This window comes from Giraffa tippelskirchi, chromosome 4 (assembly GCF_054371585.1).
Source record: "Giraffa tippelskirchi isolate mGirTip1 chromosome 4, T2T-mGirTip1v1.2.pri, whole genome shotgun sequence".
Classification (NCBI taxonomy): domain Eukaryota; kingdom Metazoa; phylum Chordata; class Mammalia; order Artiodactyla; family Giraffidae; genus Giraffa; species Giraffa tippelskirchi.
The window spans coordinates 126,904,430-126,920,561 of NC_137278.1; the positions used below are offsets into that span (position 1 = coordinate 126,904,430).

Genomic DNA, 16,132 nt, shown 5'->3' on the forward strand with positions numbered 1-16,132 from the left:
ATGGTAACGATAACCCTATATGCGGGACAGAATGAGAGACACAGATGCATGGAACAATTTTATGGACTCTGAGGGAGAAGGTGAGGGTGGGACGTTCTGGGAGAATGGCATTGAGACATGTGTATTGTCATATGTGAAACAGAGCACCATTCCATGTTCGATGCATGTGACAAGGGCTCGGGGCCGGGGCAGTGGGATGATCCAGAGGGATGGGAGGGGGAGGGAGGGGGAGGGAGGTGGGTGGGGGGTTCGGGAAGGGGAACACATGTAAACCCATGGCTGATTCTTGTCAATGTATGGCAAAAACTATTACAATATTGTAAAGTAATTAGCCCCCAAGTAAAATAAATAAATTTATAAAAAAAAAATAAAATAAAATATACTAGTTGCTTAATAAAAAAAAAAAAAAAAAAAAAAAGCTCTAAGGGCTTTTTTTTTTTTTTACTAAGTTCAGTCAAGTATGAATTTAGTAAAAAAAAAAAAACCAAACTATGGGCTCACTTAATTAGATATACACCATGTATATATATATGTGTGTGTATGTGTGTCTATACATATAATATATATTTATATACATTTAACATGCTTAGATTATTAGACTTGAGTTTCTTTGCTCTTTTTCCTTTCTCATCTTTCACTGATTGGTTTTCTCTTCCCAAATCCCCATAACTTCTTAACCATAATGCAAGTAAAATGCTATTAGCATATTTTTATATGCAAAATTTAAAATACAGCATACTTTTATATTAGTACATTAGTACACACAGATTTTGAAGCCCTACCAACTAATAATTTCCAAAGATAGTATATATAAAATACATATAAATACTTCCACTTAAAGCAAACAGCACTACATTAAAATCCTGATCAAAATATAGGAACCTCAAAGAACAGGAGGCCTTTCTGACAACTTACATAGGAAATATAGTAACTGAAAAAGGAAAGAATAACTTCGGTAAAGCATTCAGCAGGATTTAATGCCAACACTGCCCATAACTGAAGACAGACTTTAAAGATCTAATAATCCACATGATATGAAACATTACTAAACTCTTTCGCAAAAGCTATATTCCTGGAACACACAACAAAATAAGCCAGTTGTAATTTACATTTTAAATTAAATACACTGACACAAAGAAAAGAAGAATACCCCTAGTGTTAATAGTTTGGGGACTCACCAGGACCAAGGTTTGACCTTTTGAGAACAGTTTCTTGAATATGGCAGGTTAAAAAAGCCATTCCAGCAACCTACCTCTGAATCTTCTGAAATGACCAATTTTCTAAGTATTTATTACACATTAGAAGGGAAGAGAGCAAAGTGCTGGCATAACAACTTTTATTAAATTCAAAATTCATCCATAAAGGAAAAAAACAAGTACATACCCTCTCACACTATTCAAAACACGAAATGGTAGCTTTCTGGAAAGGCATCTGCAACCACATAGCAAAAGTACTACTCTTTGACAAAGTAATTCCAGGACTCTGTCTTAAGGAAATCATTAGAAAAACTGTAGTAATTGATCGTGACATTATAATAATGGAAAAATTGGAAGTAGTTTACAAATCAACAATAGGGGAATGGTTAAAAAAAACTATGGTATATACATATGCTGGACACTGAAATGTGAAAAAAATGACCAAATATTTTAATGACTATGAAAAATCCTTAATTATTAAACAAAGTGGAAAAAGAATCAGGTAAATTCAACATGACCATATAATTAGGGCAAAAATATGTATAAATATTCAGAAAAAAACTAGAAAGAAATATACCAAAATATTCATAGTTTTATGTGTGTGTTATGTGGCGTTTTGGGACTAATGTATGATTTTTTCTTTTCTTCTACACAGATTTAACTGTACTATATAGGTTTTCCATATGGTATATATCACTTTTATTTATAACTGTGTATTTTAAACTTTTGCATAAAAAGTTAAAAATGACAGAGAAAGATGATAGAAAAATAATATTGCATGCAACCCCAAAAACCACAACTCTTATTTGCTAAGTCACACAATGTAGAATCTAGACATTTCTGAAACATGAAGTGAAACAAACTTCATAGAAATATTTAAACTATATTCCAGAAAAGTATGCTATAAAAACAAAAGGTGGTATCATTACCATGAAAGATGAACTGAGGAACAGTTCAACTGAACGTGTGTATAGTGACTCAACTGCCTCAGTTAAAAAAATAACAACACACACATTTTTTAAAGTTCTATGCTCTGGAAAAGTAGAGAGCTGATGTCTAGTAATAGTCTACCCGAGAGTCTACTCATTCTAGAGAATCATTAATTAGATGGAAGATTCTGGTTCTGTGACTGTCACAAAGGGAAATTTTTACAGCTATAATTAAAATAGAGGAAAATCATTTAGGATCTTTCTAAATAAAATCATATCTATTTACCTTAAAACTTCCCTATCTACCTGTTCAAGTTTTCAGTCCTTGCTCCCTTTGGTTTTATAGGAAATCCTCCAGGGCTACTCTCTTGGTTCCTGAAACTACTCAAGTGTGAACCAAAACCATTCCTAGTACAAAAGTATCTTCAAATCTGTTCCTTGTGCAATTAAACTCATCTCAATCCCTCAGAGAATGAATGCAATATTATTAACCTAAGAAGCTCTGTTTCCTAATTCCCACCCCACCCCCATCATAAAGCTTTAATACCATCGACATAAAACTACTTCCAATGATTCATGAAGGTGAAACAACTGTTGCAGTCAGCTGACGTCTTCATACCTACTTGTAAAAGTGATCTAATTTGACCTGAGAACAGTATTAACACTAACATATTAGCTATACAGAGCATATGCATTTTTTAGGCTTCACTTTATGAATTCCCCAAGATGACAATAAGATTTTTAAAAAATCCATACCTGACTAAGAAGCTGTCCGTGAAAAATGTTATTCACAACATTCAGAACCTGCTTGATAAGTTTCCTTTGAGAAGTAGGGATAAGAGCTGGTAACCTGGTACCAGTTGTCTCTAGCTCATGTTGTATTTTATCCAAAAGCTCACAAAGAAATTCCTGAGCATCTTGTTGGCCATAACCACGAAAAGCAGGAATTAGTCTCCATACTGAGTGTAGCATAGCAAACGGTGAGACCAAGGCCCACTTTCCAGACCACATGACTTGGAACAAAGTATGCAATTCATGACAGAGAGAAATGTATTGTGAACTTGGCTCCCTTAGCTGAATAAGTTCCATCTTTCTACTCTTTGGTGCTCCGCCACTTAGTCCTGATGATGAACTTGGATGTCTGAAGTGCACAGAGTATGGCTCTTTTTCTTGACATTCATTCATTTGATATACTGTATCTGTGACTGGAGGATACCTATAAGATGATCTTGTTTTATCACTAGCTGTCACAGCCAGCCATCGGTTCAGATCAAGTTTTAAAAAACATTGTCGAAAAATAAGTAAATGACTCAATACTTGGAGAACAGAATTCATATAGCAAGTATTTCCCAAATTTCTCAATCCTGTTACACCAGGAGTTACTGTTGGCCTTTGTTTAACAGAGGAGTCACCAGCTTTTTTCAATCTTACATCTTCTGAGGTAGATACTACTTTATCTTTTGCTGGCAATGCTGAGGTTTTCAGCAGTACTTGAACAGGAACTATTTCTACTGTGGTGGACTGAGCTAGACCTTGCAAACGTAAACTCTTTCTGGGAGGCATACTTTCTAACTCTGCTTTAGCTTGATGTTCTAATAGTTCTTGTCGTCTTTTCTTCACCTCTCTTTTTGCTAATTTCTCCTGAAATTGTTCTTGCTTTTTTCTTCCAATGGGTGACTGCTCAAACCAAGTTCGAAAGATTTTACCCATGAGTATCCTCCTCCTGTACCAAAGAGCAGTATACATTTGATCTTCATTTTGAAGCACAGATTGGGTGCCATCATGTAAGAAATAGGAATCATCACTTGTACCCATAGACTGTAAAACCCTTCCACTACGAGTGGTGCAGTGATAATTTTGACTTTTGATTGCACTTAATGTACTCCGTAGTAACTTTAGGTCTCCAGTTGCATTATCATTAAGAACATAATCATCACAAAGGTAACAAAAAACATATATCTCATTCACCTCCAATGCAACAGGATGACTGCTTTCTTGAAAGTGCCTGAGTGCATGTTGTTCAATATATCTTCCACAGGCAACATGAGAACAGCTAAGGCAAGCCCAAATCGACTCAGTTGTATTGCAGTCCACACAATGCCATTTCTGCGGGTTGAGGATGGAATGGTCTTGAGCAAGCCGCAACTGCCCAATGTGTTGGCACTTATCCATTGTTAGCATTTATTTAGTCTAGATGAGGAACACATAATCCAAACAACTCTCTGTTGACAACATTTGAAGCATCTGAAAACTAAGAACAATGTCAATTTTTAATAAAAGGAAAACAAAAAGCCAATATTTTTCTTTTTACAAGGTATTTTTCCAGGAATTATTGTATTTTTCCAGGAATAATTTTGTTAATTTGTTCTCACTGGTCCTAATATCTGGGCTGCCTGTCATAATACCAAAGGCAATTCTCACTTTTCATTTACACTAGACTTCACTTATCTCTCATCCGCCTTGCTCTGAAAGAACACAATTACATTCTCTGACGGTTCCCTTTCAAAAACATTGTTTTCAATTTTATGCTACCATCTACTGGTAAAGAATGGGTAGTGACCACTTTTCACATTCCATTTACCAATTGTCATTCCTTTTTCTTAAAAATTGGGACTGGCAAGACCTAAATACATCTTATTAATATCTACATTCCAAGAGCCCTAAGTGGAGTTACTAAAATATAATCATAGTTGTCAGGAAGCATTTAACAAGAGGCTTCCTGTGTGCTGTTTTTGGTCTTGCATAAATCCTCTGTTCCTTATTAGCTCCTGAATGCAGGGGAGAGAGGAGCCGCAGGCGGTTCCCGGGAATAATAGGAATCTATGCATTACTGAACTGAACGGATGCATTACCTTCGCTAGCTTTTCCATACGGTGAAAAGTAATCATTTACAACTCTCTTCCCTTCTGATATGGAAAGTAACTATTTACAACCCCCTCTCTTTGAGATTGATTCTAGCCTCATGTTTCCTGGATGATTTGTAAGATTTTTGATCCTTATCTCTACTGAGAAAAGCTATCTTGTAAGACAGTATATATATGCCCACAATACGTTGAATAAATGCCTTTGTTCCATCAGAACATTGGTCCCTGTGTCTTTTCTTCATTTCTCTCTCTCATTCAGGCTGCTTCTATGGAGCACAGGGGTCCGCTGTGTCTGCTTACTTGCCCGGGCTTTCAAGACCTCCTCGAGAGGGCGCCCTGAGCCTGCGTAGACGGTGCTAACTCTTTGCCTTAGAGTTATATTGACACCCTGTGTAAACCAGAGAATACCAGCCTCTTTTCTTCCGTCATTCTTTTACTTTCTTATCGTCGACTCCGTACCACCAGGTTCCAGTCCATTAAAGGACCCCAACACATAGTTATAAGCATGGGGTCTGAAGTAGAAAAACTTACGTTTGAATGTTACCTCTGCCACATACTGCTTTATATCTGACTTGAGCAAACATTTTAACTTCTCTAAACTTCATCTGTGAAACAGGGAAAATCATACCACCTTCACTGAATTGTTAAAGTACTCAGATAACCAAATATCTGGCACATAGCAAATGTCCAGTAAACAATAAATATTTATTTGACACACATCTGTAGTGAATAAATCAATATTACACTTTATTTATTTAAATAATATTAAATATTCTAATTTTAAATACTATTTAAAATTTGGCTTTCCAGTAGTATATCCATAATGACCTTTATTTAATTTGTGGCTCTGTAACATACTCTGATTTGATAGACTTGACAATTTGCCTTAAGAAAAGAGAAAAGTATTCTCCCCCTCTGTCTTTTGTGTTTGACTAGACTCTCAGGAATGTGCAACAATGTATAAGCAAATAACAGGAAAAAAAGGAAAAATAAGAAATCAGTGGCAATATAATGATCTTTTACATTCTTGCATGCCTAAACATTATATGAAATTAGAGGCTTACTCCAAAATACAAACCCACAATCCCAAAACCCCAACATAATAAAACAAATCTGATTTTGATCAAACTTGTTTCTTTATCAATTAAAGGAACACATCTGCTACCTGTACCTAAAAACAATAAAACAAAATCTAGTTAAAAAGTAGGACATCATGAAATGTTTTCTTCACTGATTTAACATAAATTGAACACAAACTTTGGGCTGCAGTTGGGGATCTAGATACAGAACACTCAGAACATTGTGTGCAGCATGATCAATGGTTTGAATTTTTTAGGACAGCAATATGAATTTCAGTGGTACTTGCAGATGCCACCTCTAGGTCCTAAGAAAACTGCAAAGGTAAAGCTGACTTTTGGTTTCTTTCCACCTCTTTGCTTGTAAAATGTCTTAGCAATCAGATACTCCTGCCTACCACAATTTCTTCACTTTTAGCTACAGGGTATGTCAAGTATAGATTGAAAATTACCAACCCCAGACCTCACATGTGCACTCCTCTTCCCTCAAGATTTCCTGATGTCCAAAATCTGTTCAAATACAGTATTTTATTTGAGTAAGCAAACAACAATAGTTGCTAATGGCAAAAATAAGACATCAGTGATTAATACACTCCATTATCCTAAATCCTTCCAGCTCCTGAGGTTAATAATCCTGAGATCATACTTGTCTCCAATCTCTCTCTCCCCCCACACACCAATCCTTAAGTAAAAATATTTGGCTCTACTGTCAAAATATATCTAGAATCTGAGTACTTATTATCTCTACTGTTTTCACCCTGAATCCTTACACAGTCAGCAAAAAAAAGATCTGGAGCTGACCATAGCTCAGATCATCATCATCAGCTGCTGCTGCTGCTGCTAAGTCGCTTCAGTCGTGTCCAACTCTGTGCGACCCCAGAGACGCCCGCCCACCAGGCTCCCCTGTCCCTGGGATTCTCCAGGCAAGAGTACTGGAGTAGGTTGCCATTTCCTTCTCCAAGGCATGAAAGTGAAAAGTGAAAGTGAAGTCGCTCAGTCATGTCCGACTCTTAGCGACCCTATGGACTGCAGCCTACCAGGCTCCTCCAACCATGGGATTTTCCAGGCAACAGTACTGGAGTGGGTTGCCATTGCCTTCACCAAGATCATCAGCTGCTCACTGCAAAATTCAGGCTTAAATTGAAGAAAGGGAAAACCACTAGGCCATTCAGGTATGACCTAAATCAAACCACTTACGATTATACAGTGGAGGTGACAAATAGATTCAAGGGATTAGATCTGGTAGACAGATCTGAAGAATCTGCCTGAAGAATTATGGATGGAGGTTTATAACATTGTACAGGAGGTGGTGATCAAAACCATCCCCAAGAAAAATATGCAAGAACGCAAAGTAGTTGCTTGAGGAGCCTATACAAATGGCTGAGGAAGGAAGAAAAGTGAAAGGCAAGGGAAAAAAGGAAAGATACACCCAAATGAATGAAGAGTTCCAGAGAATAGCAAGGAGAGATAAGAAAGCCTTCTTAAATGAACAATGTGAAGAAATAGAGGAAAACAACAGAATGGGAAAGACTAGAGATCTCTTTACAAAAACTGGAGATACCAAGTGAACATTACATGCAAGGATGGGCATGATGAACGACAGAAACCATTAAGGACCTAACATACGCAGAAGAGATTAAGAAGAAGTGGCAAAAATACACAGAGGAACTATACAAAACAGGTCTTAAAGACCAGAAAACCACAATGGTGTGGTCACTCACCTAGATAGAGCCAGACAACCTGGAATGTGAGGTCAAGTGGGCCTTAGAGAGCATTACTATGAACAAAGCTACTGGAAGTGATGGAAGTCTATCTGAGTTATTTAAAATCCTAAAAGATGATGCTATTAAAGTGCTGCACTCAATATGTCAGGAAATTTGGAAAACTCAGCAGTGGCCACAGGACTGAAAAAGGTCAGTTTTCATTTCAATCCCAAAGAAGGGCAAGGCCAAACAATGTTCAAATTACCATGTGATTGCTTTCATTTCACATGCTGGCAAGGTAATGCTCAAAATCCTTCAAGCTAAGCTTCAGAAGTACATGAACTGAGAAACTCCAGATGTACAAGTTGGGTTTTGAAGAGATAGAGGAACCAGAGATCAGATCGCCAACATTCATGGGATCATGGAGAAAGCAAGAGAGTTCCAGAAAAACATCTATTTCTGCTTCATTGACTATGCTAAAGCTTCTGACTGTGGATCATAACAAACTGTGGAAAATTCTTAAAGAGATGGGAATACCAGACCACCTTACCTTTCTCTAAAGAAACTTGTATGTGGGTCAAGAAGCATCAGTTACAACCAGACATGGAACAAGTGATTGGGTCAAAATTTAGAAAGGAGGACAAGGCTGTATATTGTCACCCTGTTAAACTTATATGCAGAGTACAACATGTGAAATGCCAGTATGGATGAATCACAAGCTGGAATCAAGATGCCTGGGAGAAATATCAACAACTTCCGATACACAGATGATACCACTCTGACAGCAGAAAGTGAAGAGGAACTAAAGAGCTTCTTGATGAAGGTAAAAGAGGAGAGTGAAAAAGCTGGCTTAAAACTCAACATTCAAAAAACTAGGATCATTGGATCCAGTCCCAATACTTCAAGGCAAATCAAAGGGGAAATCAAAGTGGGAGCAGTGACAGATTTTATTTTTGGGGGCTCTGAAATCACTATGGACAGTGACTGCAGCCATGAAATTAAAGGATGCTTGCTCCTTGGAAGGAAAGCTATGACAAACCTAGACAGCATATTGAAAAGCAGAGACATCACTTTGCAACAAAAGTCCATATAGTCAAAGCTATGGTTTTTCCAGTAGTCATGTATGCATATAAGTTGGACCATAAAGAAGGCTGAGTGCTGAAGAAGTGATGCTTTTGAACTGCTGTGCTGGAGAAGACTCTTGAGAGTCCTCTGGATTGCAAGGAGATCAACCAGTCAATCAGAAAGGAAATAAACCCTGAATATTCATTCGAAGAACTGATGCTGAAACTCCAATACTTTGGCTTAAAGAAAATAAACCCTGAATATTCATTGGAAGAACTGATGCTGAAGCTCCAATACTTTGGCCACCTGGTGCAAAGAGCCAACTCACCTTGTCCACCTGGAGAAAACCCTGATGCTGGGAAAGATGGAAGGAAAAGGAGAATGGGGGCAGCAGAGGATGAGATGGTTAGATAGCATCACTGACTCAATAGACAGGAATTTGAGCAAACTCCAGGAGACAGTGGAGGACAGAAGAGTCTGGCATGCTGTAGTCCATGGGGTCTCAAAGAGTTAGACACAACTTAGTGACTGAACACCACCACCACCACTACCTCCCTGGACAAAGCCAAAGTCAAGTGGATTACTGCAGTTAGGCTCCTAATGGTCTCCCAGTTTTGATACTTGCGGTCACTGAAAGTTTACTTTCCACAGAGCAGCAGCACACTTCATCTTTAGACACAAACAATGGGGGCCCAGACCTGACACTTTAGGGGGTTCTCTTGACTGTTCCTCATTATGTGCAGCCAGCAGAGTAAGGGGATGTGGCCACCTGGAACAAGAATACATTCCAAACTTCCCTTTTAACTGCTACTTGGAACCTGGAGAATTCTCTGCCTGAATCATTCCCAAAGCCTGCTTCCACAGTCTACAAGGGGCAATAAGAAGCCACTCTAGAATCTATAAAGGATAATGACAGATATGTAGGTACAGAGGGATCTGAATGGTGGATCTAGAGGAAGGATAAGTATGATTAAAGGAGATTTCTGTTCCAGATATTACAAGGAAATTAAAGATGTAGCAGTGTTGAAGCTAAGATGGAAACAGAGGTAGATCAGTACAGATCAAACATTGGTTGAAAGAACTGACTCAATATGGAGATCAAGAGAAGAACCTAGGGTTCTTTTTTATTTGAAAGGGATCACAAAAAGAACACAGAGAAAATTTTGTTAAACACATTTCTGGCAAGTCACAGACAATAATTATTAGTTCAACTTCTTGCAGAGATGAAGTGGGAAATGCTGTTTACGCTCAAGGAAATTTATTTCATTCTTAAACTATTACTTTATATATTTATTTTTTATTTTGCCACACATGCAGCATATGGGATCTTAACTCACTGACCAGGGATTGAACCCACGTCCCCTGCATTGGAAGTGTGGAGTCTTAACCACTGGACCACCAGGGAAGTCCCTCATTCTGAAATTTTAAAGAGGTGGTATGAGTTGACATCTTGCAGAATGTTCAGAAAATAAGGCTCAAAAGAAAAAAAAAAGCCTAGAGAAGAAAATATATGTATATATACACACATATATTCATTCATTCACTTTTGGGTTATCTCAAGGTCAGACTGTAAATTATTTTATTAATCCATATTTTAAATTCCTCAAAATAATGAATGTATTACTTGAATAAGTTTTAAGTAGGAAAGATAGTGCTAAATTATAAACTAGTCTCTTCACTTCCTTCTCTTCTATATCTTGCAAATACATTCTCTTAGTTACAAGGAATTTGTCAATTTCATTACAGTTGTTACTAAAAAATCTATTTAGATGATGGCAAGGCCCCTGACCTTCAACAGGAAGTGGTCGATAATCAAACAGCATGATTGCATTTGATGCAAAATTGTCAAAATGGTGAAATGTTGATCAGATGCCACCTCTCTGAGAGGCCATATAGCAGGGAAGGTCTCACAGCATAACAGAGAGCCCTAAGAAATCCAAATGCTTGAGTCTAACACAAGCATTTACATTCCACATACCTGTTTTCTTATCTGTAAAATAACAATGGTAATAACAGCAACAGGTTGATGAGGGATTTGGGAAAATTTATATTTGTAAAGCACTTACAACAATTCTTGGCTGCTAATAATTTGGCTCTTAGTATATCTTACCTCCCAATACTACTACTACTACTATTATTAATACTAATACTAATATTAATACTAATACTAATATTAATACTAATACTAATGTTAATACTACTACTACTACTACTACTATTATTATAAATGATAGCTTTCCACTAGTTTTACCACTTTTAGCCAGGGTTCTTCTCAGGCAAATGTGTACAAAGGTGAATTTAGGTGCTAACTGACAATTGAGATGTTAGCTGAGGACTAAGGTCTGACCTCTCCCAGGGGTATTTGCATTTTAAAAGGGGATCTTTCAGATAAAATCTTTTTAAAAATCCAAAGAAGTGAAATCAGAATAGTGGAATGACAGACCATGAGATTAATATTTTAGAGTAGGGGGCCCATTCACCCTGTCTATTTATGAAAGAAACCAGTAGGGGGTGGACAACCAAGGCAAGGGCAGGGAAGAAAGTAGAGAGCCAGGCTGCAGCCTCCAGGGATCTCCAGTTTGCTCTGCTCCTGGGAGCTACAGCTCAGAGAGTTACTAGGGTATCCTCTGGGGATACCTCATCACACAAAGATCTAAAAGCTTGGAAGAGAAGAAAGGGGGATGGGAGTATTTCTTGACACTTATTTTCTTCTCCTGGGTTCAGAGCACTTCTTTTCATTTGCTAATCCACTGCTGAGAGGCTGTGTATTAACTCTGGCTCCAGCAGATAGCACAAGTAATTTTTGGAAGTATATTCATTTCACAGAGAATTAACAAAACATTTTTGCATTCTCCATATAGATTCTGGTAAAATATTACCTGTACCTATATATAATAGCAACATACAAATAGTCAAGATGTTCTGAATGAAATCTGTATATAAAGATTGAAACTATCTATATCATTTTCTCATACATTTTTTTAAAAGTTTCACACTTGAAATTCCAAATAACAGCTGTGAAAAGGCTTTTTTTAAACCAAATATGCTATCTTTATTTTAACCACAGATGGATTTATAAATATTCTGAAAGCTTCTCTGTCATTTTTCACTGCTTAAAGACAACAAAAATTTTAATTTGTTCAAAGAAAACCAACCTATTCAAACTTTTCATACCATATCAATGAAAAAGCACCTTTATTTTTTAAAATTTCCTTCAGCAAATCTCTAAAGTTCACAAAATAATTTGACTTGTTGAAAGCTAATTATTTTACAGAGTTAGCATACCATTAAAGCAATTATAAAATAGAAAGCTAAAATGACTAGAAGAGAAATAAAACAAAAGTTTATTAGATATGGTATTTTTAGTCAAGGGTTAAACTCACACACATATCAGATTATAGGTAAAATATTCAACTTGTTATGGTTCACCAGCACAAAATTGCTTATACCTACCACCCAGAACTATGGACAGAGGTTTGTGACATTTTACAGGAGGAAGTGATCAAGACCATCCCCAAGAAAAAGAAATGCAAAAAAGGCAAAAGAGAAAAGCAAAGATACACCCATCTGAATGCAGAGTTCCAAAGAATAGCAAGGAGAGATAAGAAAGCCTTCCTCAGTAATCAATGCAAAGAAACAGAAGAAAACAATAGAATGGGAAAGACTAGGGATCTCTTCAAGAAAATTGGAGATACCAAGGGAACATTTCATGCAAAGATGGGCTCAATAAAGGACAAAAATGGCATGGACTTAACAGAAGCAAAAGATATTAAGAAGATGTGGCAAGAATACACAGAAGAACTATACAAAAAAGATCTTAATGACCCAGATAACCACATTGGTGTGATCACTGACCTAGGGCCAGACACCCTGGAATGCAAAATCAAGTGGGCCTTAGGAAGCATCATTACGAGCAAAGCTAGTGGAGGTGGTGGAATTCCAGTTGAGCTATTTCAAATCCTAAAAGATGATGCTGTGAAAGTGCTGCATTCAATACGCCAGCAAATTTGTAAAACTCAGCAGTGGCCACAGAAAAGGAAAAGGTCAGTTTTCATTCCAATCCCAAAGAAAGGCAACGCCAAAGAATGTTCAAACTACAGCACATTTGCACTCATCTCACACAATAGCAAAGTAATATTTAAAATCTCTAACCCAGGATTCAACAGTACATGAACTGTGAACTTCCAGATGTTCAGGCCGGATTCAGAAAAGCAGAGGAACCAGAAATCAAATTGCCAACATCCACTGGGTCATAGAAAAAGCAAGAGAGTTCCAGAAAAACATCTACTTCTGCTTTATTGACTACACTAAAGCCTTTGACTGTGTAGATCACAACAAACTATGGAAAATTCTGAAAGAGATGGGAATACCAGACCACTTTACCTGCCTTCTGAGAGACCTGTATGCAGGTCAGGAAGCAACAGTTAGAACTGGACATGGAACAACAGACCGGTTCCAAATTGGGAAAGGAGTACGTCAAGGCTGTATATTGTCACCCTGCTTATTTAACTTATATGCAAAGTACATCATGAGAAATGCCAGGCTGGAATGAAGCACAAGCTGGAATCAAGATTGCTGGGAGAAATATCAATAGCCTCAGATATGCAGATGACACCACCCTTATGGCAGAAAGTGAAGAGAAACTAAAGAGCTTCTTGATGAAAGTGAAAGAGGAGAGTGAAAAAGCTGGTTTAAAACTCAACATTCAAAAAACTAAGATCATGGTATCTGGTCTCACCACTTCATGGCAAACAAAGTGACAGACTTTATTTTTTGGGGCCCCAAAATCACTGCAGAAGATGACTGCAGCCATGAAATTAAAAGACGCTTGATCCTTGGGAGAAAAGCTGTGACAAACCTAGACACATATTAAAAAACAGAGACATTACTTTGCCAATAAAGGTCCATCTAGTCAAAGCTATGGTTTTTCCAGTAATCATGCATGGATGTGAGAGATGGACCATAAAGAAGGCTGAGCACTGAAGAATTGATGTTTTTGAACTGTGGTGTTGGAGAAGACTCTCAAGAGTCCTTGGACTGCAAGGAGATCCAACCAGTTAATCCTAAAGGAAATCAGTCCTGAATATTCATTGGAAGGACTGATGCTGAAGCTGAAACTCCAATACTTTGGCCACCTGATGTGATGAACTGACTCATTGGAAAAGACCCTGATGATGGGAAAGATTGAAGGTAGGAGGAGAAGGGGACAGCAGAGGATGAGATGGTTGGGTGGCACTACCGACTCGATGGGCATGAGTTTGAATAGGCTCTGGGAGTTGGTGATGGACAGGGAAGCCTGGCATGCTGCAGTCCATGGGGTCGCAAAGAGTGAGACACGACTGAGCGACTGAACTGAACCACCCAGTGAGTACTTTGTGGAATCTATCTTAAGGGCTCTTCAAATCTCTTCTTGTAATAAACTCATTTTACCAACAGAGGTTCAATGGTCATATCTACCAAGTCTATCTTTAGACCTCGCCTTTCTGAATCAGCGCCAGGCACACTTCAAACTCAGCTTACCTACACATCTTGACTTCACAGAATTAGCTTTTCCAATATTCCCTTATTAAAGATGCTGTATTATCAAATACCCAGGCTAGAAATTTTTAATGTTTTTGTTTTTTTTATTTGACTTCTCTCTCCCATCTTTTCCATGTGAACATTCAACTTGTCATACATAAGGCTGATGGTGGTTTAGTCACTAAGTCGTGTCTGACGCCTGCAATCCCATGGACTATACCCCACCAGGCTCCTCTGTCCATGGAATTTTCCAGGCAAGAATACTGAAGTGGGTTCCATTTCCTTTTCCAGGGGATCTTCCCGATCCAAAGATTGAACCTGGGTCTCCTGCATTGCAGGCAGATTCTTTACTGACTGAGCCACCAGGGAAGCCCATGTGTATAGGGTTACCATTCCCCAAGTCTTTATTCCTTCCCATTTCCAGAACTATCATTCTGGACAAACCACTCTTCAAGTACAAGAGTAATATCCAAACTGGTCTCCCATCATCAGGACTCTCGCTTTCCTTTTTAGTACTATCTTGCCAAATTAATCTTAGAGTTTTACTTTCAGCCTTTAGCACTTGTACTTAAAATTCTCTATTCCTCATAGTCAAATAAAGCAGTGAATTTCCAACTTCAACTAAGACTCAGAGTTAGAAACTTTACATCAGGTTCCAATATATGTGTGTACTTATAACACACATACCTGGAACAAAAGTTTCACAATTCTTATAAAAATGATGTATCCTGATATTTCCTATTCTATTTCTTTTTAAAAAAAAATGCTGGTCATGAATAACTAAAGGGCAGGTTTTCAAATATTGCAATGAAAAACATACATTTGCCAGTCATGCTTTCAAAATTCTCCAGATTTCAACCTATCTTCTTTGCCGCATTATTCCTGTCATGCCAAAAAGTATCATCTCCAGTCAACTTCAGTTGACTGATGGAACTCCAGTTCCAGATGAACTCATCTGCCAGTTCATCCATTTCATCTCCAGTTCCAGAAGAACTCATCTTCCTCATTCCCTCACCTCCACCTTTTAAAAATTGTATCTATCTTCCAAGCCCCAACTCATTCATAAAGTATTTCTAGTTAAGAAAATTGTCTTCTCTCCTAACTTCCTAAAAGGCCAAAAGTGAATCCTTGTGTTTATTTGTGTACACACCCATACTCTGCCACCTATCTGTTGGGGAGGTTCCCTGTGGTAAGAGAGGGACTATTTCTCAAACATCTTTTTAATTTCCTTAATTAAAAAAACAAGGTAAGGGCTTTATGAAGATCCTATAGGTTCTATAGCCATACTGTTTCAGGCTACCAAATTCTTGGCACAATCTATCAACTAGGATTAATTGCAGGTCTCATTTCAGTTTTCTTTATGGTTTTTAAATCAGAAATTTAAAATAGAAAGTCACTGATCACTAATGACCAAAACTGCCCCCTTCTCTTAACCAGCTCAGAAAGTTTTCTGATATTGTGTGATGTCATTATCCTACTTTCTCTGTTCTTACCAAAGCCTACCATATGTCTTGCTCCATGCTACAAATTTTCAGATACCCAAAATTGATCTTATACAAAAGCAAACTGAGACATACTTCCCCAAGCCTAATTTGGTTCCTTTAAATTTTGGTATGACATGTAGAGACCCTTATATTTTTGTGCTCCAAATATAAGTATTACTAAAAGCTACAAGAATCACTGAAAAATTAGGAAATTTTTTACTTCAAAAATTAACATTCTGCTATATCTTTAACATAATGGTCTTCCTCAGTTGACTACTTGCTTTCTACCTTGGTT

At 37.6% G+C, this 16,132-nt stretch overlaps 1 protein-coding gene across 29 annotated transcripts in view; it reads right to left on the reverse strand.

Annotated features, from left to right (window-relative positions):
* Positions 1-16,132, reverse strand: part of USP44 (ubiquitin specific peptidase 44) — a 37,996-nt gene that overhangs the window by 12,732 nt on the left and 9,132 nt on the right. For 25 of the 29 annotated variants that reach the window (XR_014082579.1, XR_014082589.1, XR_014082581.1 and 22 more), the window contains one exon: positions 2,882-4,376. Coding sequence is in view for 6 of the 29 variants with exons in the window: in XM_081592207.1 (XP_081448333.1) it covers positions 2,882-4,306 (1,425 nt within the window). In the remaining 23 variants the exon portion in view is untranslated. The remainder of the gene's footprint in view (positions 1-2,881; positions 4,377-16,132) is intronic. The other 4 variants (XR_014082590.1, XR_014082583.1, XR_014082575.1 and 1 more) reach the window with 1 other exon arrangement.